The sequence below is a fragment of the Phyllopteryx taeniolatus genome, chromosome 14 (assembly GCF_024500385.1).
Source record: "Phyllopteryx taeniolatus isolate TA_2022b chromosome 14, UOR_Ptae_1.2, whole genome shotgun sequence".
Classification (NCBI taxonomy): domain Eukaryota; kingdom Metazoa; phylum Chordata; class Actinopteri; order Syngnathiformes; family Syngnathidae; genus Phyllopteryx; species Phyllopteryx taeniolatus.
The window spans coordinates 10,820,992-10,847,215 of NC_084515.1; the positions used below are offsets into that span (position 1 = coordinate 10,820,992).

At 42.6% G+C, this 26,224-nt stretch overlaps 1 protein-coding gene across 3 annotated transcripts in view; it reads left to right on the forward strand.

Annotated features, from left to right (window-relative positions):
- Window positions 1-25,395, forward strand: part of zfyve9a (zinc finger, FYVE domain containing 9a) — a 36,260-nt gene extending 10,865 nt beyond the window's left edge. For 2 of the 3 annotated variants that reach the window (XM_061796965.1, XM_061796964.1), the window contains exons 5-19: window positions 248-347; window positions 1,332-1,514; window positions 2,499-2,650; window positions 3,137-3,266; window positions 6,810-6,932; window positions 9,403-9,558; window positions 10,418-10,642; window positions 10,714-10,796; window positions 10,878-10,982; window positions 14,908-15,058; window positions 15,137-15,217; window positions 20,233-20,395; window positions 22,100-22,205; window positions 22,352-22,528; window positions 24,531-25,395. In XM_061796965.1, coding sequence (XP_061652949.1) covers window positions 248-347; window positions 1,332-1,514; window positions 2,499-2,650; window positions 3,137-3,266; window positions 6,810-6,932; window positions 9,403-9,558; window positions 10,418-10,642; window positions 10,714-10,796; window positions 10,878-10,982; window positions 14,908-15,058; window positions 15,137-15,217; window positions 20,233-20,395; window positions 22,100-22,205; window positions 22,352-22,528; window positions 24,531-24,692 — 2,097 coding nt within the window. In that variant the 3' untranslated portion in view covers window positions 24,693-25,395. The remainder of the gene's footprint in view (window positions 1-247; window positions 348-1,331; window positions 1,515-2,498; window positions 2,651-3,136; window positions 3,267-6,809; window positions 6,933-9,402; window positions 9,559-10,417; window positions 10,643-10,713; window positions 10,797-10,877; window positions 10,983-14,907; window positions 15,059-15,136; window positions 15,218-20,232; window positions 20,396-22,099; window positions 22,206-22,351; window positions 22,529-24,530) is intronic. The other variant, XM_061796966.1, reaches the window with a different exon arrangement.
- The last annotated feature ends 829 nt before the right edge of the window (window positions 25,396-26,224 follow it).

Consider the following 26,224-nt stretch of genomic DNA (forward strand, 5'->3'; position numbering starts at 1 on the left):
CGCCTTCTGCCCGGTGATAGCTGGGATCGGCTCCAGCGCACCCGCGACCCTTGTGAGGATAAGCAACTCAGACTATGGATGGATGGATGGATGCTCTGCCATTTCCCACAGCGGTAAACAAACACTGTGCCGCTGACAAACAATAGACTGACACATTCTCAGCCACATCTGTCACCTCGTGAACCGCTAGACACATTTCACCGGTAGAGCAGTAGTACTAATGCTTGTGCTTTCTATCTCGTTGCAGGTGTTCTGCGCCACGTGCTGCAGCTTGAGATGCAAACTGGCATACATTGGTGGGAAGGAGGCTCGCGTCTGCGTCACCTGTCATTCGGCCCTAACCAGCGGTGAGCACTGATTATTATCACTGGTCAACTTCCAAGTTGTTCTCATTTCAAAACATAGGAAGTGTCGCCAAGAAATGTTTTACGTCACATTTTAAGAGTCTTAGAATTAAAGAGGAATGAAAGAAAACTAAAATAAAGTAAAACTACTAATTCACAAAGGTGTTTGCACAGCGATATTGTCACCTGGAGTTAATAAGTGTCAAAAAATAAGTTAAAGGGGTTGTGCCTGCAAGTCCACGACAAATGATTGACACCTCGTTGGTCACACTTGTCAACGATTGGTTGTTTTATTTTCTTAGGCGTGGTGGTTTCTTAAAAATCTTAATTATTTTTTTCTACAGATAATTTTACTCATGTCAGGTTATACTGACAGTTTTATCAAGTATGACAAAAAGTGATTTTTCTGAAAATTGCAAATTCTTCCCTTACCCACTGTAAAATGTAACTACAATAAAGTAAAACTACTCAGACTTTGGAAACCCATGAAAGACAATGACTGAGAAAGACTGCTTTTTGAAGACGCTTAACGGAAAGGGAACGGGAAGGTGTTTGCAGAGCCATACTGTCACCTTGTATACCATATTGCTAGAATTACAAAGTGTTGTGTAGTAATAAATGTATTTATATGTTAGCATATGTTAGCATTTAAATTATGCAGTATAACATTTATTGCATCGCTTGTACTAAGCAGCCAGACCTTTCCTATGTTTCGCAATACGTTACATTTCCGGTTAGATATTTTAGCACTAGTGTCCTTCTGTGGTGGCATCACACAAAAAGCCAAAGAAAAAACTACCAAGAAAAAGCCAGCTCGTAGTAATACAAGCTGTCAGCACACAAAAGTGAGTGTGTCTATGTCGAAAAGAATGTATAAATGCCTTAATCGTCTTAAAAGCAGGATTTAACGTGTGAGTGAATGGTGAATGAGATCTGTTGTTGTCCACTGATGTAATAACGCATGCTCGTTGTAACCCCAATCTTCAGCTCCGACGTCGTTGAACTCCCAGTTGACATCTGGCAACAACCAGAGTCCCAACCCCAACAACCCGGCCGAGTACTGCTCCACCATCCCCCCTCTGCAGCAGGCCCAGGCCTCAGGCATGCTTGGCTCGCCGCCGCCCACTGTCATGGTACCGGTGGGCGTCCTCAAGGCGTCTGGCAACGAGGGTACGAGCTTCAAATGGCTGTTTTTGGTAGCACCTACTATAGTAGCAGATGCGTGTATACAGTAATCCCCACACACTTGCGTTTTACTGTTTACAAATTCACCTATTCTCGTTTTTTTGTTTTGTTTGGAAACTACCCTCCGTTATTCGCTGAAATACACACCCATTTGCGTTTTTTGTGTTTTTTCTGAAATGCCATAAGATGTCGCTGAAGCCCTGTCTGAATAGGAAAGTAGTACAGTCATTGGTCCAAGGAAGTACATTGTTCCACGGAATGTTGGTGACTCGTGAATTCACCGATTTGCAGATTTTTGGGGGGGGAACTTATGTGCCGTTATTTGCTAAAAACTCACTCATTTGCTGTTTTTTGTGCTCTTAACCAAGAGGTTCTCAAAGTGTGGTAGGAGTATCACTAGTGGTACGCGGGCTCCCTCTCGTGGTACACGAAAGAATCACTGAATTAAATGTTGAAACTGTGCATCATATAATAAATACCCACTATACTATATGAACTTTTTTTAATCCAATAAAGTACATTTGTTGAGTTACAGTTCAGTTGCATTTAACTTTCAGGGACATTTGCATTTCATCTTTTAGAATGTTTATTTATGCACACATTTTATTTAACTTTTATGTGCAATATATTTTAATTGAATCATAATTTAGTTATTTATTTTCCTATATTTCTGCTTCATTTTAAACACCGGGGCCTACTACACTACTTTAGTGGTGGTCATTGGTGGTACTTGGAGAGCAAGCTATTTTTTAGGTGGCACGTTTGAGAACTGCTGCTCCAACAGAAGCAATAAAAGTATGTCAATACTATGTTTGGACAAAAGAAGAGCTTTGCTGGCCTTGTGACATTATAGGCAATTATAAACCTTTTGTGGGGGTCAGTTACTATTTGTGGCAAGGCTCAGGCCTTAGAATGTTGAAGTGATGAATACCCATACGTATATACGCAATAAATGGGTGTTTCATTCAGGATCTGTCACACGGGAGCAGAGGAGGGTTTGGTTTGCCGATGGCGTCCTACCAAACGGCGATGATGCAGAGTCCCCTAAAGCTCCCCCGCGCTCGCAACGGGCCGGCGTCTCGTCGTATTCAAGCAAAACCTCTGGATCAGACACAGTAGAGGTATGTTGACACGCACGCTCTGAGCTTGAAGTGGGGGTTAAAAAAATCTTCTGCAGCACCACATTACATTGCAGAGCGGCAGTAGATGTGCGGTGATCTATCGCTTGGTGTGCTGTTCTGCAATTTTTTTAGCGACTCTCCACTTCAGTCGTGTTCGGCCGTGCCGCTCGGTGTGCGGTGGGCCATAGGTTATACAGAGCCTGCGTCTTTAGTGACGATTAGCGTTGCAGTAGACTGACGTGCTACGCTATAGTTCTCGACATTTCTCCATACTATTCATTTTCATTTTGTTTTAAATGCTACTTACACTTGTTATACAGTAGATTGTACTCTACCGTTTTAGGAAATGTCATTCTTCATTCCTTCAGTCAGCATTGGAGCCATTTCAAAGGCTCTTCTTCACAGTGTGTTTTTTTAACCCTCATGTTTTATAGCTCTCCCTCCCCCACTCTCGCCCTTTCTCTCTCTCATTGTTTCTATCTCCAGGCGGCACCCGCTGCAGTGGGCCCACTGGGCAGCCCCGTGGGCAGTGCCCTCAGCCTTATCCCGGAGGACGGGCTCCCTCCCATCCTCATCTCCACCGGAGTCAAAGGAGGTACGGGAGGCCACATCACAGGTGCTTGCCCTCATTCTCACCATCCCACCGCCCACCCACTGCCTCCTCATTGATGCATGTGTCCTCCATGTGCTTTCATGTTGCCATGCAGTCAATATTGTCATGTACGCTCACTGTATGGACAAAAGTATTGGGACTGAGTGTTCATTGTGAAAGCTGTGTTGCAAATTAAAATGGGATGCATTGATTCAACCTGTCAATTCTCCACCTTTAGGGGTAGTATTAGTAATCAGATATTTCGATGACATCGAAATCTGATATAACGTAAAATAGTTGACTGCAACAACTGCTTTCAACACAACAGCGTAGAAGAAGTAAGTGTCAGATCTGGTATACAACTTCACACCCATGTCCCGGCATTGCAGAATACCCTTTCACACTTGTTAGCCTCTTTCATACAGAGATACAGCAAATTTACCGAATCAGAGCTGTAACAGAGGCTCGTGTGACATATAAAATAGTAGTTGGACAGTGAGAATTGTTTCAACACAACAGGGTGGGAGGAGTCAGGTGTTAAATTCTCGTCCCAGTTCCAAACGTCCGGGATTGGAGATTACCCTTACACACGGGTGGTGTCCCACTTCGTACATTACCCATGAACCTTGCAAATTTTTCGGCCGACTTTGACCCCCTTATTCCGTGTCGGTGCTTTTCACACAGAACAGCTACCTTGGCAAACAGGTGTCAAATTCCTCTTTTTTGTGTAAAGTTTCACACCAGACACTCACTTCTCCTGGCCTGTTGCATTAGAAGTGATTGTTACTGTACGACAACTATTTTATATGTCTCACCACACACCATATAATTATCTGATTGAGAAATGCCATGTTGCTAAGTGAAAGTGCGTAGTTGTTGTATAATTGGGAGCCTTTAGTTTAGTTTTTTCCGTGACCACACTCATAACTAAGAACACTCAGATCTGAAATCTTCTTTCCTCATTGAAATCAATGTAAATGCCATTAATCTGTTCTAGCCTCCCAAAAACAACAAAAGCAATTTTTGTAAAGTGTTTTTAAATTAGAAAAATAGCCCTCTTTGGTATTGTACTTAGACTCAAAATAAAATCATACAGTAATGGTATAATTCGTGAGAATGTGAAGAATTAAACAGTCTTTGTTACGTTTTTTTTTGGCTTAAATTTAATGGAAATTGTGCTGCTCCTTTAGGTGTGTGTGTGTCTTGTCCACCTGGGGACAGTATAATAAAGACATACGGATATACATGGAGCCTGTCTAAACTCCTCAATAATATTAGTCATTCTTCACAGAGGATAAATAAAATATACCTGTGAGTATTGTTATATCTGTGTACATATGTTGCTCCACCGCTTGTTTTCAAATATGCGTTGCTCAAAGAGTTATAACACCATGACTCTGATGCTATTTGTTAGCCCCACTACGGTATTTTGCATTGTTTGTTAGCATCAAGCTAACAAGACTGACAACCCCAATTCCAATGAAGTTGGGACGTTGTGTTAAACATAAATAAAAACAGAATACGATTTGCAAATCATGTTCGACCTATATTTAATTGAATACACTACAAAGACAAGATATTTAATATTCAAACTGATCAACTTTATTGTTTTTAGCAAATAATCATGAACTTAGAATTTTATGGCTGCAACACGTTCCAAAAAAGCTGGGACAGGGTCCTGTTTACCACTGTGTTACATCACCTTTTCTTTTAACAACATTAAATTTTCAATGGGAAACAGGTCTGGACTGCAGGCAGGCCAGTCTAGTACCCGCACTCTTTTACTACGAAGCCACGCTGTTGTAACACGTGCAGAATGTGGTTTGGCATTGTCTTGCTAAAATAAGCAGGGGCGTCCATGAAAAAGACGTTGCTTGGATGGCAGCATATGTTTCTCCAAAACCTGTATGTACCTTTAAGCATTAATGGTGCCTTCACAGATGTGTAAGTTACCCATGCCATTGGTACTAACACAGTCCCATACATCACAGATGCTAGCTTTTGAACTTTGCGTCCATAAGTCCGGATGGTTCTTTTCCTCTTTGAGGACACGACGTCCACAATTTCCAAAAACAATTTGAAATGTGGACTCGTCGGATCACAGAACACTTTTCCACTTTGCATCAGTCCATTTTAGATGAGCTCGGGTGTTGTTGATAAATGGCTTTTGCTTTGCATAGTAGAGTTTCAAGTTGCACTTACGGCTGTAGCGCCAAACTGTATTTACTGACATTGGTTTTCTGAAGTGTTCCTGAGCCCATGTGGTGATATCCTTTAGACCTTGATGCCGGTTTTTGATGCAGTGCCGCCTGAGGGATCGAAGGTCACGGGCATTCAATGTTGGTTTTCGGCCTTGCCGCTTACATGCGGTGATTTCTCCAGATTCTCTGAACCTTTTGATGATATTATGGACCGTAGATGATGAAATCCCTAAATTCCTTGCAATTGTACATTGAGAAACATTGTCCTTAAACTGTTAGACTATTTTCTCACACACTTGTTCACAAAGAGGTCAACCTCGCCCCATCTTTGCTTGTGAATGACTGAGCAATTCAGGGAAGCTCCTTTTATACCCAATCATGGCACTCACCTGTTCCCAATTAGCCTGTTCACCTGTGGGATGTTCCAAAAACATTCCTCAACTTTCTCAGTCTTTTTTGCCACCTGTCCCAGCTTTTTTGGAACATGTTGCAGCCATAAAATTCTAAGTTAATGATTATTTGCTAAAAACAATAAAGTTTATCAGTTTGAACTTTAAATATCTTGTCTTTGTCGTGTATTCAATTAAATATAGGTTGAACATGATTTGCAAATCATTGTATTCTGTTTGTATTTATGTTTAACACAACGTCCCAACTTCAATGGAATTGGGGTTGTCAGTCTTGTTAGCTTGATGCTAACAAACAATGCAAAATACCGTAGTGGGGCTAACAAATAGCATCAGAGTCATGGTGTTATAACTCTTTGAGCAATGCATATTTGAAAACAAGCGGTGGAGCAAAACATGTACATGTACAAAGATAATCGGTTGTTTTAAATACACAACATGTAATTCTCTTTGTTTGATAATAATCAGCATGAAGCCTTTTTTCGAAGACTTGTTCACTCTGCCAAACTGCTGCTTGTTGTGAAGTGAGTTGAGTCCACTGCCACCATACAGTCCTCGTAGCTCAGTTTTGCTCGCAAGTCAAAGCAAAAAATTCGACGACCGACAGGTCGTATCTTGAAAAACATGCAAGTCAGGTCACTCGTATCTTTTGGAATCACTGGACTACTCTGCTGGGTTGTGTGGAAAGATGCAAAGGTGAATATGTACTGGATGTATAGTTAAGTTTCTAATACACCAATTTTGAAGAATCTCTATGTAAAAAAAGCTTTGGAAATAACAGAGGCCTGTGTGTAAGAGATACCCCACAAGCTTGTAGGTTGCCCACCTTTGCTATAAGTGTAGTGTGTCCTGATACTTTTGTTCACCTGAACTATGACATATCACAATCCACAGTCTTGTATTGGGTCACCTCCATCTGTTCTGTTTTTCTGAGACGTTACCTCTGACTCCGTGTGCAGATTATGCAGTGGAGGAGCGTCCATCGGCGATGGTCCTTATGCAGCAGCTGGAGGAGGGAGGCCTCGACCCGCTGGTCTTTGTCCTCAACGCCAACCTGCTCGCCATGGTCAAGCTCGTCAACTGTGAGTCGGCAGTTTGCATCATCGGTTATTCTGGAATTGGAGGACAATTTAGATACCTTTTTTAAAAAAAAATCAAACACAAAAAAAAAACTGTTTATTTAATAATTTATTGTCATATTTTCATGTAAAACAGGTAATAAGCATGTTTTTTTGTGAGAGTTTATTGTCATTTTATATATTTTGCTGTGTTTGGCATAACCCTGTTACAGATACTGTCCATATTAATAAAGAAATGTTGCTGAATAAATTCTTTACAATTAAATATAAAAAGTAAAATTTTATTTGACTACTCATTTAATTTTAATAATACTCTAATTACAGTAACAGGGTTGCAGATCAATGCTAATGTTAGAGTTTTTACTCAAGAGTACATGCTAGTTGTGTTAGCTGCTGTGCTAACGATTCAAAAACAAACTTGGCTGTATAACAGTATGATTAACAGGGTTTGATTGAGTGACACACTCCATTCTGACTAACATTGAGAAAAATAGAAGAGAGGACTTACCTTAGGTCTACCCATGGTCAGTGCAATGGACCCTATGTACGGCAACACATTAAGCATTTCCGGTGGAAAGATTAGGAGCATACCAGTTTCCACTGTCTGTATGTTTTCAAGCCACTGGGATACTATACTTCATTCTATATATGTGTGATAACATGGGGCTGTGTAATAGCTATATTCGGTAGTTCGGTGTAGGTACTTTTCAAGGTAGAAATTTCATCAAAAGTTTCTACTTTTTAAGGATGAAGGGAAAGCCCATCCAGCCAACATTGTGGTGCTAAGCGTCAATTTGGTTTTGACTTTCAACACCTTTCCCATATTGTTGACGACTGGAAGTTACAGGGCCTCCTTACCCCAAATGTGGAAGTGTTACAAAGGTTTCAGTAACAGTTGCGTGTATGTTGACACAATTTCAGAGCATAATTACTACGATTTAAAATATGTCTGTGATTATTATTATTATTTTTTTTTTTTAAGAATTACAAGGAAGACATAAACAAGATCATATAAAAAGAGCTTTCATCAACCCATTCTTTCTCTGTACTTCACTATATACCTGTAAACCTATATATATATATATATATATACATACACATATGTATACATACACATATATATACATATATATATGTATATGTGTATATATATATGTGTATATATATATATATACACATATATGTATATATATGTGTGTGTGTGTGTGTGTATATATATATATATATGTGTGTGTGTGTATATATATATATATATATATATACACATATATATGTGTGTGTGTGTATATATATATATATGTGTGTGTGTGTATATATATATATATATGTGTGTGTGTGTATATATATATATATATATATATATATATATATACACACACACACACACACACACACATATATGTGTGTGTGTGTGTGTGTGTGTGTGTGTGTGTATATATATATATCCATCCATCCATCCATTTTCTGAGCCGCTTCTCCTCACTAGGGTCGCGGGCGTGCTGGAGTCTATCCCAGCTGTCATCGGGCAGGAGGCGGGGTACACCCTGAACTGGTTGCCAGCCAATCGCAGGGCACATAGAAACAAACAACCATTCGCACTCATGCCTACGGGCAATTTAGAGTCTCCAATTAATGCATGTTTTTGGGATGTGGGAGGAAACCGGAGTGCCCAGAGAAAACCCACGCAGGCACGGGGAGAACATGGAAGCTCCACACAGGCGGGGCCGGGGATTGAACCCGGGTCCTCAGAACTGTGAGGCTGACGCTCTAACCAGTCGGCCGCCGTGTGTGTGTGTGTGTGTGTGTGTGTGTGTGTGTGTGTGTGTATATGTATATATATATATACACACACACACACACATATATACACATATATGTGTAAGTATATATATATATACACACACACATATATATGTGTGTGTATATATATATGTGTATATGTATAAATATGTATATATAGCCATCAATTTTCTGTGCTGCTTGCCCTCACGAGGGTCGTGGCCGTGCTGGAGCCTATCCCAGGTGACTTTTGGGTGAGAGGCAGGTTACACCCTGAACTGGTCGCCAACCAGTCGCAGGGCACATATAAAGAAACAACCATTCATACTCACATTCATCCAGACGGACAATTTAGTCTTCAATGAACCTACCATGCATGATTTTGGAATGTGAGAGGAAACCGGCGTACACGGAGAAAAACCCACACAGGCTTGATATGTAAGTTGTCATCAAGAGGGCCGCACAATGGGAAAAATATTTTAGGGATGCACAAGAGCTATTTGGTATATTAAATTATATCTAGGGATCGCTTTTACTACAGCTGCAGTTACATTTTCTCTCAGGACAACTATAATATACACAAGTGCATGTTTCTGTATTATGTGCATGTATTGTTTGACATAACCTTTCATACCATTATACAACCATGTGGCTTTTAAATGGGCTGCTGACATCCTCATTCTTCTTTGGTCAGACGTCAACAGAAAGTGTTGGTACATGACGACAAAGGGCATGCATGCCGTTGGCCAGGCTGAGGTTGTTGTTCTGCTACAGTGTCTACCTGACGAGAAGACCATCCCAAAGGACATCTTGACACACTTTGTGCAGCTCTACCAGGAGACCCTCAGCGGTAAGACATCAGCGCTGAGAAGTCTCAAGAAGCCAAAGACAAAAAGAAACAGGAAATCAGCCATTTTAGTTCGAAGCCAACTTTTTGGCCAGTGGTCCTTAAAGATGGACTCGTCCTAGACATTTTGTCCAATTTCTACCAAATTTAACCATGTTTACAGGACATATGGGTGATGCAAAATTGTGAGAAATTCGAGTTTTTGTTTCCCTTAACAACATGAAAATAAATAGCACATCCTGTTTGGAGCCACAAGTCAGTCTCGTGAAGCCATAGTTGAAAAGATGCAGGAAGTCTGACATTTTCCATTGAAGCAGCCATTTTAGAGTCAGTTTTGCCATTTCCATGAGTACCTCAGCTAGGTTCCCTTAGCAATAGAAAATTCAAAAACAATATCTAAAATGAGTAGACCAACAAATAAAGTTGAAAAAAGCCATGCCTGAAAAGATACAGAAAGTCCGGCATTTTGGTCTGAAGCAGACAATTTAGGGGGATTTTGCACATTTCCAGAGGTCTTTTTTTTCCCCCTGAGCAACACGGAATTTAATGGCAATATCTGTCATGAGTAGACCCACATAAAAGCCTATATGAGCGATGCAGAAAAGAACTGGAAGAATTCTGCTATTTTGGTTTGGAACCAACATTTTAGGGTCATTTTTGCCATTTCCAAGGCACCTTCAAAAATGAACTGAGTCTAGATATTTAGTTAGATTGTCACCAAATTTGAACCATGCACAGTGAACCTCTGCATATTCACAGTTCAGAATTCGCAAATTTTGGGGGGGACCTTTCCTCTGTTATTTTGTTGAAAAACTAAATGGCTTTGAGTGTGTATAATCTGGAGTTCCTCCTCCTCCTCCAGGCAAGGTGCTGGGCCACCTGAGCCACTCCTTCTTCACGCAGAGCTTCCTGGGCAGTAGGGAGCACGGCGGATTCCTCTACGTGAGCCCCTCTTTCCAGTCCCTGCAGGACCTGCTGCTGCCCAATCCACCCTTCCTCTTCGGCGTGCTAATTCAGAAGTGGGAGACGCCCTGGGCCAAGGTCTTTCCCATTCGCCTTATGCTGCGGCTGGGTGCTGAGTACCGATGTGAGGGCCATTTTACAATTTTTTAGCGATAACATTATGTCTGTGTATGACAACAGTTGAATTTGTGGCAGTTTACCCGTGCCCACTGTTCAGTGTGCGCTTCCGGAAACCGCTCTTTGGCGAGACCGGTCACACCATCATGAATCTTCTGGCAGTAAGACTTTACGTTCACTCAATAACTGCCACCGCCGCTATACCATTTGTGTCATCATATGTTGTGTCATTTGTCCCACAGGACTTCCGCAACTACCAATACGCACTGCCAGTGGTGAAAGGCTTGGTAGTGGACATGGAGGTGAAGAAGACAAGCATCAAGATCCCCAGCAACCGCTACAACGAGGTCAGCCTGATTCTCATCCTGATTCAAAGTGTGTTCCACAGTTTTCGGCATGTGCTGTTTTTGCTCATTTTCTGAAAGGTCCCATGCTGTCAATTTTTTAATAATCTTTGATGTCCTTATCAGAATCATCTTTATTTCGCCAAGTATGTCAAAAACACAAGGAATTTGTCTCCGGTAGTTGGAGCCGCTCTAGTATGACAACAGACACTCAATTGACAGAGAAAAGTTTTTGACAATTGTGCATAAAGATGCAGAGTTCTCTAGCAATGAGTGCAGTTTGAATGACTAATAAAGCAATAGTCCGGTGCAATGACCATTGTGCATAGGGTGCCGAGACTTCAAGAAATGTATTCAGTTTAAAGTGAATAGTAATGCGATAGTCTAGGACAATGTCGATTGTGCAAATGGTGCAGATGCCCCTCAGGCACATGAGTGGCCAGTATTGGTCAACAACAGATATGCAAATAGTGCAGCCTGTTGAGACTACTACAGTGAGTGCACAAATAATGTATAATTGGCCCAACAGAAATTTGACAACAAACTAAAGACGAAAAAATTGGCAGCATGTTGCAATGGAATTGTAAGTTAACTGTTTAAGAAGTTAATGGCAAGAGGGAAGAAGCTGTTGGAATGCCTGCTAGTTTTAGTTTGCATTGTTCGGTAGCGCCTACCGGAGGAAGGAGCTGGAAGAGCTTGTGACCAGGATGTGGAGGGTCCAAGAGGATTTTGCATGCTCTTGTCTTAGTTCTGGCAGCGTGCAAGTTCTAAAGGGTGGGTAGGGGAGTACTGACAATCTTTCCAGCAGTTTTGATTGCTTGTTGCAGTCGGAGTTTGTCCTTTTTTGTAGCAGCACCAAACCAGACTGTGATTGAAGAACACAGGACTGATTCGATGACCGCTGTGTAGAACTGCCTCAACAGCTCCTGTGACAGGCCATGCTTCCTCAGAAGGCGTAGGAAGTACATCCTCTGCTGTGTATTTTTGAGGATCGAGTTGATGTTGAACTCCCACTTCAGGTCCTGAGAGACTGTAATTCCGATTGTTGACACAAGGCAGTTGGACAGCGTGAGGGGCAGTTGTGGCGAAGCTCCTGAAGTCCACTATCTTCTCTACAGTCTTGAGCGCGTTCAGCGCCAGGTTGTGTCGGCCGCACCACAGCTCCAGCCGCTCCACTTCTTGCCGATATGCAGATTCGTCGGCGTCTTTGAGACCGATGATTGTGGTGTCATCTGCAAACTTCAGGAGTTTGACAGCCGGGTGCGTTGAGGTGCAGTTGTTTGGTTAGAGAGAGAAGAGCAGCGGAAAGAGGACACAAACTTGCTGGTGGTGAGTGTAGATGAGGTGGTGTCCCCCAGCCTCACCTGCTGTGTCCTGCCCGTCAGGAAGCTGTAAATCCACTGGCAGATGGCAGGCGAGACGCTGAGCTGGAGAAGCTTGGAGGAGAGGAGTTCGGGGATGATGGTGTTGAATGCAGAGCTGAAGTCCATGAACAGGATCCTCGCGTAGGTCCCCGCGCCATCGAGGTGTTCTACGATGAAGTGCAGTCCCATGTTGACTGCATCATCCGCGGACCTGTTTGCTCGGTAAGCAAACTGAAGGGGGTCCAGCAGGCGACCTGTCACGCTGTTGAGGTGGTCCAGCACGAGGTGTTCAAAGGGCTTCATGACCACAGATGTCATGGCGACAGGCCTGTAGTCATTCAGACCCGAAATTCCAGGTTTCTTGGGGACTCGGATGATGGTGGAGCATTTGAAACAGGCTGGTACTTCGCACAGTTCCAGAGATCTATACAAGGTCTGTGTGAAGACTGGAGCGAGCTGGTCCATGCAGACTTTGAGGCAGGATGGGGACACAAAGTCTGTCCCTGCCGCTTTGTTAATCTTTCGTTGTTTGAAGATGCGTCTCACATCCTGTTCGTGGATGGTCAACGCAGAAGTCAGAGGTGTGATTGTGGTCGGTGGTGCGTCTGAGTGGGTGTGGGGTGTGAAAGTGTCCTTTTCAAATCTGCAGTAGAAGGTGTTCAAGTCGTCTGCTAGTCTACTAATGTTCTCAACTTGGGGGGATCGTTGTTTGTAATTGGTTAGCGATTCTAATGCATTCCAGACTGATTTAGAGTCGTTAGCGCTAAACTGTTTTTCTAACTTTACTGCATAGTTTCTCTTTGCAATGTTAATTTCTTTAGTCAGCTGGTTTCTAGTGCGATTATACAGGGACCTGTCCCAACTTCGATATGCGTCCTCTTTAGCCTGGCGAAGTTGCTTAAGTTTGGCAGTGAACCACGGTTTGTTGTTATTGAATGTGCGAAATGAATTTATTGGTACACACACCTCTTCACAGAAACTGATATAGGATGTGACAGTGTCCGTATATACATCCAGGCTGCCAGCTGAATTTTCAAAGACACTCCAGTCTGTGCAGTCTAAACAGTTTTGAAGTTCTGTCTTTGCTTCATTGGTCCACTTTTTCACTGTTTTCACTGTAGGCTTCGCACATTTAAGTTCTTGCCTGTATGTTGGTATTAAGTGAATTAAGCAGTGAGCAGACGAGCCCAGTGCTGCATGAGGTATGCCACGCTATACATTATTTAGCGTAGTATAGCAGTGGTCTAAAATGTTATTTTCCTTGGTAGGACAGTCGATGTGCTGCTTGAATTTAGGGAGTTTGTGGTTGAGTTTAGCTTTGTTAAAGTCCCTGAGAACAATGAAGGGTGAGTCTGTTTTTTTGTTTTCAATTTTCGTTTACTTGTTCAGCGAGCGTTAGCAGTGCGGCGTTCGTGATAGCTTGGGGTGGAACGTAAACACCGGCGAGAATGAAAGATGCAAATTCACGCGGCGAGTAGAATGGCTTACAGTTCAAAAACAGCGACTCTAAATGCGGGCTGCAGTGTGTGCGGAGCTCCGTAATGTACGTACACAATTTTTCATTGATATAGAAGCTGCCTTTTGTTTTGTTATATCGGGTTTGTGAGATAATTTGGGGTGATATTGCCCAGCATGCCATTTTTCAAGCTATTCTTGAGTGGATTTCTCATTAATATCCGACATTTAAATAGACTTTGCTTTGATTGGATCTCTGATCTTCTCAATTTAAATATGGAAAACAGTTTTGCTCTGATTGGCCGTTGGGGATATCTCTGCGGCCAAGCGTTCATAGCGACGTCGTGGATCATTCAATGTGGGTTTTTTTTTCATCATTTTTTTTTCCTCATCCAAAATTAGATTATCATAATCATAATAATAATCAGGATTTTATTGAACAAAACCACCATGATGACAACAGTCAGGGATTTTACATCATCACTCAAAAGCCAGTGTTCCAAATTATGCCCAACAGGGAAAAAAAACTAACAAGTTGTAAAGAACTGGAAAAAAAATTGTTATACCAAAAAATGCTATTTTGACAAAAAAAAAAAATGTTAACATTGGAACTCCTCTGTGATATCATGATGCAACAATTGCCTCCCAGAGATATTGTTTTGAGGTATACTGTCATCTTTTTAATGATAAGGCTCAGGTTCTCAATGAGGTCAGGGTGAGGTCAGGGGATGATATTGGCCACACCATAATTTTTTTTCCTTTATACCCAAATAAACTAAAGCTTCAAATGTACTTTTTTTTCCAGCGTGGGATGGTATGTTGGCATGGGTATTCTTTTATGCCAAAATGGGTCATGTGATGCTGCCCCGTCTCTTGACGAAAGCTCTTCGTGTTTAAAAGTTTAGGTCTGCCTATCAAGAATTCAGATAATCCGACTGGATTAAAAAACAAGCAAGCTTCCAGCTGCCGACACCCGCCTGCCTTCCCTCTTCTGCAATCTGTCGCCTCGATGCCTTTTGATGTTTTTACCGCAGTTAGGTTTAATCACTGCATGTGTGTGTGTGTGTGTGTGTGTGTGTGTGCGCATGGGTATGTGTATGTCGTCGTAGTTGATGAAGGCCATGAATAAATCCAATGAGCATGTGTTGGCCATGGGTGCGTGCTTCAATGAGCGCGCCGACTCGCACTTGGTGTGTGTGCAGAACGACGATGGCAACTACCAGACGCAGGCCATCAGCATCCATCACCAGCCGCGCAAAGGTAACCTAAAAACAAACTCCCGCCGCCTCCTCCGGACTTTTCGCAAGCACTCAATTGTCCTGTCTACTTGCTTTTCAGTGACGGGCGCTTGTTTCTTCGTGTTCAGCGGTGCCCTGAAAGCCTCATCGGGCATTTTAGCCAAAACCAGCATAGTAGAAGGTAGATCACTGTTGTTTGTGGAGTTGTAGACCCTTCAGTTTTCGCCCAGTATATTGCAGTTCATTGTTGGCACCCTGGCTCTATCTCTGTTTTTTTAAACAACTCGTTTTTACAATATACGTTCTTACTGTTAGGGATGTCCCGATCCAACTTTTTCACTTCTGATCCGTTACCGATATTGCAGCCTTGAATTCTTTAAAAATAAGAATGTACTACAATTGAATAAAATAACAATTATAGTAGGAAATCCTGAAAAATAATTATATATATATATATATATATATATATATATATATATATATATATATAAAATACGAATTATACTTTTAATGTGCAAAATCACAATTAAAGTTCAATTCAGGTATTTTTTTACTGTCAGTATATGGTGGGAACATCATTTGCTTTCTCCTCATGCGCAGCAATACACTTCTAAACGTCTTGACGCAACTGGAGTTTAGATTTATTGACAATCGCTGTTCCTGCTATGCCCGTCTTGGCCTCTGAGGGGGAGTGTGACACGCAATCCGTATACAAATAAAGTAGTAAAAGTCACGATCGAATATTATTATAACTATTTCTTCACAGAATTTGAAGAATATATATAATATATGTATATCCATCCATCCATCAATTTTCTACCGCTTATCCGAGGTCGGGTTGCGGGGGCAGTAGCTTTAGCAGGGATGCCCAGACTTCCCTCTCCCCAGCCACTTCATCCAGCTCTTCCGGGGGGATCCCGAGGCGTTCCCAGGCCAGCCGAAAGACGTAGTCTCTCCAGCGTGTCCTGGGTCGTCCCCCTGATGACCGCGCTTCTCACCCTATCTCTAAGGGAGAGCCCTGCGGAGGAAACTCATTTCGGCCGCTTGTATCCAGGATCGTATTCATTCGCTTACGACTCACAGCTCGTGACCATAGGTGAGGGTAGGAACCTAGACCGGTAAATCGAGAGCTTCGCCTTTCGGCTTAGCTCCTTCTTCACCACAACGGATCGATACAAAGTCCGCATCACTGCAGACGCTGCACCGATCCGCCTGTCGATCTCCCGTTCCATTCTTCCCTCACTCGTGAACAAGACCCCAAGATACTTGAACTCCTCCACTTGGGGCAGGATCTCATCCCCGACCTGGAAAGGGCACGCCACCCTTTTCCGACTGAGGACCATGGTCTCCGATTTGGAGGTGCTGATTCTCATTCCAGCCGCTTCACACTCGGCTGCGAACCGCTCCAGTGAGAGTTGGAGATCACGGCCTGATGAAGCCAACAGAACCACAGCATCTGCTAAAAGCAGAGATGCAATACTGAGCCCACCAAACCGGACCCCCCTCTACGCCTCGGCTGCGCCTCGAAATTCTGTCCATAAAAGTTATGAACAGAATCGGTGGGGCCAGGGTAGCCTTGGCGGAGTCCAACCCTCACCGGAAACGAGTCCGACTTACTGCCGGATATGCGGACCAAACTCTGACTCCGGTCGTACGGGGAGCGAACAGCCCGTATCAGAGGGTTCGGTAAGCCATACTCCCTAAGCACCCCCCACAGGCACTGTCCCTGATGTCCATGCGATGTTGCAGAGGCGTGTCAACCAGGACAGCACCACAACATCCAGAGCCTTTAGGGACTCTGGGCGAATCTCATCCACCCCCGGGCCTTGCCACCGACGAGGTTTTTAACCACCTCAGTGACCTCAACCCCAGAGATAGGAGAGCCCGCCTCAGAGACCCCAGACTCTGCTTCCTCATGGGAAGGCGTGTCGGTGGAATTGAGGAGGTCTTCGAAGTATTCTCCCCACCGACTCACAACGTCCCGAGTCGAGGTCAGCAGCGCCCCATCCCCACTATACACAGTGTTGATGGTGCACTGCTTCCCCCTCCTGAGACGACGGACGGTGGACCAGAATTTCCTCGAAGCCGTCCGGAAGTCGAACTCCATGGCCTCACCGAACTCCTCCCATACACGCTTCAGCGACCACCAAAGCTGCATTCCGCTTGGCCAGCCGGTACCTATCAGCTGCCTCAGGAGTCCCACAGGCCAAAAAGGCCCGAGAGGACTCCTTCTTCAGCTTGACGGCATCCCTCACCGTTAGTGTCCACCAACGGGTGCGGGGATTCCCATCACGACAGGCACCGACCACCTTACGGCCACAGCTGCGGTCGGCCGCCTCAGCAATGGAGGTGCGGAACATGGTCCAATTGGACTCGATGTTCCCCGCCGCCCCCGGAACATGAGCAAAGTTCTGTCGGAGGTGGGAGTTGAAACTCCTTCTGACAGGGGATTCCTCCAGACGTTCCCAGCAGACCCTCACAATACGTTTTGGCCTGCCACGTCGGACCGGCATCTTCCCCCACCATCGAAGCCAACTCACCACCAGGTGGTGATCAGTTGACAGCTGCGCCCCTCGGCCGCAAGTCCGATGACACGACCACAAAGTCGATCATTGAACTGCGACCTAGGGTGTCCTGGTGCCAAGTGCACATGTGGACACCCTTATCCTTGAGCATGGTGGTCTTTATGGACAATCCGTGATGAGCACAGAAGCCCAATAACAGAACACCGCTCGGGTTCTGATCAGGGGGGCCGTTCCTCCCAATCACGCCCTGGAATGGACTGCTTGCACAACCCCAATTCCAATGAAGTTGGGACGTTGTGTTAAACAAATAAAAACAGAATAAAATGATTTGCAAATCATGTTCAACCTATATTTAATTGAATACACTACAAAGACAAATATATTTAATGTTCAAACTGATAAACTTTATTGTTTTTAGCAAATAATCATTAACTTAGAATTTTATGGCTGCAACACGTTCCAAAAAAGCTGGGACAGGTGGCAAAAAAGACTGAGAAAGTTGAGGAATGCTCATCAAACACCTGTTTGGAACATCCCACAGGTGAACAGGCTAATTGGGAACAGGTGGGTGCCATGGTTGGGTATAAAAGGAGCTTCCTTGAATTGCTCAGTCATTCACAAGCAAAGATGGGGCGAGATTCACCTCTTTGTGAACAAGTGTATGAGAAAATAGTCGAACAGTTTAAGGACAATGTTACTCAATATACTATTGCAAGGAATTTAGGGATGTGGGGCTGTGTTAGTGCCTATGTCATGGGTAACTTGCACATCTGTGACGGCACCATTAATGCTGAAAGGTACATACAGGTTTTGGAGAAACATATGCTGCCATCCAAGCAATGTCTTTTTCATGGACGCCCCTGCTTATTTCAGCAAGACAATGCCAAACCACATTCTGCACCTGTTACAACAGCGTGGCTTCGTTGTAAAAGAGTGCGGGTACTAGACTGTCCACCATTGAAAATGTGTGGCGCATTATGAAGCGTAAAATACGACAACGGAGACCCCGGACTGTTGAACAGCTGAAGCTGTACATCAAGCAAGACTGGGAAGGAATTCCACCTCCAAAGCTTCAACAATTAGTGTCCTCAGTTCCCAAACGTTTATTGAATGTTGTTAAACGAAAAGGTGATCAAACACAATGGTAAACATGACCCTGTCCCAGCTTTTTTGGAACGTGTTGCAGCCATAAAATTCTAAATTAATGATTATTTGCTAAAAACAATAAAGTTTATCAGTTTGAACATTAAATATCTTGTCTTTGTAGTGTATTCAATTAAATATAGGTTGAATCAGATTTTCAAACCATTGTGTTTTGTTTTTATTTAGGTGTAACACAACGTCCCAACTTCATTGGAATTGGGGTTGTATAAGAGTGGTAAAATCTGAGATTTTAGATCCAGTCCGATATTTTTTATTTCTTTTTTTGCTGACATTGGACCGATTCCCGATCTCAAAGATCAGCTTGTGACACCCCTACTCACTGTAATTCCTTTCCATGTGGGACAGGAGAGCCACTGTTCCGCTTTATTTTGGTGGGGGAATCCAGCGTCCTACGTTACCGGCCTGTATGGCGCTGTGTCCGGCCACCATGCCAAAATTTTTATAAATGAATTAGATGAAATAAACACTATATTGTTTTCATAAAAAGAGGGGGGAAAGCTGCTTGGAGCACACTATTTTATTCCGCAAAGGCGAAAGTTCTCTTTGCGACTGGTGTCAACGCATTGTAAGTTACTAATCGCCTCCATCGTAGCAAATAAGCTACACTTCTTACCATGCTTTGTACACGTATCCTTAACATTATCATGAAGGTAGGGCGAGGAGTGGGTAGAAAAAGACGGAAAACCGTGTTGCTAATTGCTCACCTATCGTGTCATGAAGTCGCAAAACACTGAAATAAGTGATTGGGTAATACAGTACACTTGTTACATAGATCTGGCTGGAACCGCGTTACAGGAAAGAGTAACCAAGTTTGAACAACAAAATAACAAGCCAATTAATACGCGTCTGGAGATGTAAATGTAAAATAATTCATGGCCTCACAAGACGCCCTCTGAACCGGAAATGAATTAATGTCTCAGGAGACGTCATCTGAGAACGAGGTCAGGTTAAAAGTACATTATTATTATTAATAAATATTTGTAATATACTGTAAGATATCCTTTAGTAGTCCCACAATGGGGAAATTTACATCATTTCAGTAGCAATAGTGGATATAGGAAATATAAATATATAATATAAATAGCATAAAAGAGAAGACAGCTATACAAGTACATTCACAAAATAGAAATCTAAACTATTGTTCATGCATAAACTATCCAATTCAATCTATCAGCAATGTTATTTGTTTCTTTGCAAAATAGAGTGCTGAGTTTAAATTGACTTTTGAGATCTGATCTGTTCCGCGATAGTGGTTTTGACAAAATTTTGAAAATATGAGTATTCAGACAAATTTGGATATATTGTTCTGGAAGTGAATTTCTATAGGTTGGCAGCGCTGCTGATGTACTCTTCAGCCATTTATTGAATGCCAGGAGAACAATAAAACACAAACACAATGAGCGTACTCACGGAGGAGCTGCTGTCTCCTACATCCCAGCTCGTATTTTTTTTACTGTGTTATGCCTGTACAATTAACGCTATGGCGTCATCCTGTCTACTTTCTCAGACGGCGTGATGATCCAGATCACGGCCGAGACCATGGACGCTCTACGGCAAGCGCTGAGGGACATGAAAGACTTCACCATCACGTGTGGTAAAGCTGAGCAGGAGGACAACCAGGAGCTGGTGCACATCCAGTGGACTGACGACGACCATGACTTCAACAAGGGGTGAGAACTTGGGCCTTTTCAAAGACTGCTGGCGTGGCACTCCATAGAGCCCTGACCTCCCACGAGGCTGTCAGATTTCGCTTATCCGCAGGACTAATCGGGAGAAATCTCCTGACCGACTCTCCGTTTAAAGGGTCAAGCTCCCCCCTTTTCCCTTACCGGCACCAACGCCGTACGCGCAAGGGGACGAGGAGCTGTTAAGCCGGTGTCGAGATGAATTCGCCTAGGTGTGCTAACTGCCTTTAGTTATACGGAGCCAATCCGGTCTGCCCTCACTTATCACCCCTTGATGAGTAACCGCACCGAGTGAAAGGGTAATATTGTGAGTGGAATACTTGTGTATATGTTAAATGCAATACATGTGTATATGTTAAATGTTAAATAAATGTATATACATTCATGTGAATACAATTCTCTCATGCATTCGACAGGTACCCTCTTCCCTTCGTAGTACATCTTGTGCTGCGTTGCCTGAGAGAGACAATCTTACACAGGTTACAGTTTTTGCATAAAAGCTGTTCCAAAGCATAGTAATACAAAAGTAAAAATAATGTATAACAGCCTTACTAGGCTTGATGTACTTCTTATCAATGGTTTCCAAAAGAACATCTGAGTTATAACATCAAAAGGAGCATCAAAATATCTCATGGATATATAATCGAACAAATGGTTATATTTAAGAAGACTTATGCTTGACCTGGAGACTCATACTTCATGATCTAAATTTGGTTTGGCGACCTCTGGTGGTTGAACCAGGAATTGAAACTGGGGCTAAGCTCAATCATGAACCCAGCTACATAAGCCAATCATCACCTTGTGTTCCATCGCTTCATGTGGCTTGGCCGCCCACTTGACAAGGCCGAACTCCAAACGACCGTGAAATTAAATATAATTATATGCTTTTCACTTTCTTCGACTCACAAATCAGCACCCAAACGTGTGATATTCACCACAAAGGTTCTTTGGTGTCGCAACTTTTCAGGCCCACCGCACACCGAGCTACGCGACCGAACGTGACTGCACTGTCGTGTAGTGTGGGGGGTCCTGCAACTAGTTTTTATGAATGGCTGACTCATCGGCCACTAGGTTTGCTGTGATACAAAATTTTAATACAAAAGGTGAACGACGTCGCAACATCAGAGATGTAACGGCCAATCAAAAATAGCTAGGTCGTATCACATGAGCTTTCACAATAAAAAATGACATTTCCAGGTTGGCAGCGAGCTCTGGTTGGAAGCTGCTAAGCCGTACAAATACAGTATATACAGTATAATGAACATGCAAACTCCACACAGCTGGGCCGGGGATTGAACCCCGGTCCTCAGAACTGTGAGGCAGACGCCCTAACCAGTCGACCACCATGCCGCCCAGTTTTAACATATGACAAAAAGTTTTTTCCAACTTTAGGTAACCTTCCTCATTTTATTACTTTTTTGGTTTTTTATTTTCTTGTTTTTAAAGCCTAGTTTTTGCAGTGTAGCTAGCCCTCAGCCGATTACATTTGGGTGACTGTTGACCTTGCTTTTCAAGGGATTGCCGAAGGTCAAAGTTCACCTGTGATAACGTCAGAAATAAATATGCAGCAAACCACATCAAGTCGTACCTCAAATGAAAGGTCATGATGAGTGCTTTACAGATTGCTAATGTAAGTGTCATTCTACTGTCATATGATTACCTAAAGACCTAAAAACTGTTTCATTTCAGCGTCATCAGTCCAATTGACAGCAAGTCGATGGAGTCCATCGCCAGCGTGAAGATCTTCCATGGCTCCGAGTTCAAGGCCAATGGCAAAGTTATCCGCTGGACGGAGGTAAAGCAAACGTTTTGTTGCATTAATCCCCAAAAGAATCCAATGAAAATGTGCATCTCCATTTTTTTGTTTTATTATAATTTATTTATTTATTTTATGTTGTATGTCAAATAAAAACTAAAAATCTTGCTCCTCTCTCCCGCTAGGTGTTTTTCCTCCAGAGTGACGACCAGCCCAGCGGCCTGAGCGACCCGGCCGACCACAGCCGCCTGACGGAGAACGTGGCACGGGCCTTCTGCATGGCGCTGTGCCCGCACCTCAAGCTGCTCAAGGAGGACGGCAAGGCCAAGCTGGGCCTGCGCGTCACACTTGACTCGGACCAGGTATTATATCCAAACATCCATTTTCTATAGCACCCTCTCGTCATTACGATGAGCTGGAGCCTATCCCAGCTGACTTCGGGCAATAGACAAGGTACACCTGGTCGCCACCAATCGCAGGGCAAACAAGAGTTAGACAAACAACCATTCACACATTTAAGTGGTACAGTGGTACACTACTCACAAAAAGGGCACTCGCCAGTAAATTCAATAAAGCAAAAACCCAAATCCCATCTTTAAGTCCATTGTAAACCGCTGCATTTTTCAACGGCTATCTTGTTGTTTTGTATCCCGCTCTGTAGCATCACAAAGTAGCATAAAAAAATAAAATACTTTTCAAAACATATGGAAAACAAAGCACACACATAAACAGGTCTTATGGCCATGACGTGGGTAATGTGCATGAGTGGGAGGGCTGTGTCGGGAAGGTCACCCAAAACCTGCGAGCACTGATTAGAGGAGCCGAAAGTCACAAAAAAGGTCTTATAACCGTGTGCAAGTGCAAACTTTTAACAGATGTAACACCAGTTCAGACCACCATAAATCCTTTGACTATACAGGCAGATGTTGAGTTATTTTCAAAATTCTGACTGTCATATAAGTGGAAAAAGAAGTAAAACTACTCACTCTGATAGACATAATTTATAGGTATTGCTGGAATCTCAAAAGATTTGCTGGAGTCTCACAAGATTTGCTGAAATCACATGTGATGACAGAGCTTCAAATTTTATTTGACTTTTGAGATTTTTTTCAGAATTTTTCGGTGGGTATATTGGAGTATCTCATGATACTGTATTGAGATGGCACCATCAGCTATCCATATTCATCTAATCTTTGAATTACATGGTAGTAATTTTGGAACAAAATATTGCTATCGCAGTATGATACAGTATTGATACGGACGTTGATAACAAATTTGGGACAAAATATTCACCAACATTCAATATTGCTATTATTACTGATTATCCAAGTACAGTGGTGCCTTGAGAGACGGTGACCCGACTTAGGGGTTTTTCTAGATACGAGCTGTTGTTTGGCCGATTTTTGCTTGACTTGCGAGCAAAAATGTGGGATGCGACCGTTGTATGGTGGCAGTGAACTCAACTCACTTCCCAGCAAGTAGCAATTTGGCAGATAATGACATCCATCCATTCATCCATTTTCTGTACCGCTTATCCTCAATTCTTCCAAAAGAGGCTTTATGCTGTTTATTGCCACTCCCAATTGAAGTTTATTGTCAAACTAGACATAAAACAGAGAGAATTACAGTTTGTGTATTTAAAACCACCATTTAGCTATGCCTTAATAATGTCCGTTTGTAACCCTTTTTAAGCAACGGATTTTTGAACGCAAATGGTGGAGCAGCACATTTAGACAGAGAACATACTCAGTCACAGACATATATTCTTTATCATTGGCAAAAAATGACAGCTCAACTGAGCAGTTGTGACAATCTTCTTCCTGTATGTACGTATGTATTATACTGCCCTCTAGTGGCCGAGGCACACTCACCAGAAGGAGCAGCACAATGTCATTGAAGCAAAAAATGTGGCAAAAACTGTTGAATTTTTCACATTTTTAAAATTGTAATTACTGGATGTTTTTTTTATAGTACAGTACATAAGTACAATATTATATTATACTATTTTTCTTACTAAAAACACATTTAAAAAAACATTTTTGGGGGGAAGCTGGAACAGATTAATGGCTGTTCTATTCATTTCAATCGGGAAAGATAATTTGAAAAACAAGTGTTTTGAGTTACAAACATGGACACAGAACGAATTAAACCCGTATCACAAGGCATCACTGTATGTTCAGTAGTTGAGCAATTAATGACGAGTTAGGGACAAAATATCAATATAGTTACCTTGTGTATGAAATGCGCTATAAAAATAAATTTGCCTTGCCTTGGTATCATTTTCTCTCATGATAAAGTATTTCTACAATACACAGACATCATAAATCTTCTGTAGCGTCTCACTTGTTTTTGTTCCCTTTCCAGGTGGGCTACCTGGCGGGCAGCAACGGGCAGCCTCTTCCTCCGGCGTACCTTAGTGACTTGGACAGCGCGCTCATCCCCGTCATCCACGGCGGCGCATGCCAGCTTAGCGAGGGTCCCGTGGTCATGGAGCTGGTCTTCTACATCCTGGAGATCATCTCCTAAGAACACACGTCAGATTTTTCAAACATGAGATGAGGCCGTTTAACCGTCAGGTGGCGTCATGTAGCTCCAAAGACTCACGGCCAAGCGCTTGGACCTCACTGACTACAACGGATGCACCAGATGCCCTTTTTTTTTTATCTTTTTTTTCCTGTACTCGGTGCTCAGTGCCTGCTTTTTGGTTGATTTCATTGCTAAAGCTTTACTCCTCAGTCACCACATGCATTGACTCTGTGTACATTGTGTGTGTGTTGGCGGAAGAAGCAGCTTGTAGCCTCCAGAGATTACACAAAAAAAAAAAACAATAAGAACAGTGGCGATGATCAGACTACAGGTTTCAATGCTTTATTATGCCACAGCCAGTTGGAGGGGAAAAAAGCGAGACAAACACTGTTTTTGGTGTTGTTTAAATAACAAAGATGTAAAAATACATAATTATATACATATATATAAATATAAACGTGAAATAAAATGCAGAAAAAGTGCACTGGATTCTAAGCCATCTCCAAGAGTTTTTGGAAAGATTCGTGAATGAGTTGGAATGCAGTTCACGGCAAGTTTGCCCGCCCTGTGACATGGACCTGGCTGGAACGCCCTGAGAATGTATCCCTTCCCTTTTTTTTATGTTTCTGTACAGTCTTCTTATTATTATTAGTCCCTGTGAAGGATTTTATTAAAATCAAACTGCCGTCAGAATCTCCTCACATTGAGACAATCAGGTGCTTACTCACGTCTGTTGTAGCAAACTAAAAAAAGAATAATCTTTATTACCTTAAGCACAGGCACACAATTTATTTTCCTCTGCATTTAACCCATCACACTTGTGGCCACAGCAAATGATGAGTCCCCCCCCCCGCACACACCCATTTTTGTGTCAGTCAGTGACTTGAACCGGGATCCCCATGGTGGCAGGTGACGATCTCAACCACTTGCCACTCTCATACGGTATGCTGACTCAAATCATCATGAATTAGCATGTAGCATTTGTCTTTGCTGAATTTCTGACATACACATCTGAAACCATGATGGGAGGGGGGGGAATCAGCTTTGGATTTGCATCATGTTCAAAAAATAATATTCTATGATCATAAATATCCATTGTAAAAAGGTCAAAAGTCCTGTATATCCCCTGCCTGTCACAATATAAAAACATAAACATTACCTACAGCAAAAACGAGTAGTACTATGTTAAATGTAAAACAAATTTAAATGTTAGTTCTTTATTATGTACAGTAATATTTTTTACCATGACTATATAAATGTTTCACAATACAATATATCACACTACTTGTATGAAAACCTCATTTAAAAATGACTTATTTCATGGATGTGGATGGAAAGATTACAATAATGGCTGTTTGACTCGTCAAATTGTAATTAGCTGCTGGTGAGGTTGATGGGTGGACTACAAAAATGGCCGTTCGATCCAAACTCCGGTAAGGTAGAGGGATGCACTACAAAAATGGCCGTTTGCTGACAACCAGCCAATTGTACCAAGGAAGAAGAAATATTTTTATGAACTGCTTGGGACGCGT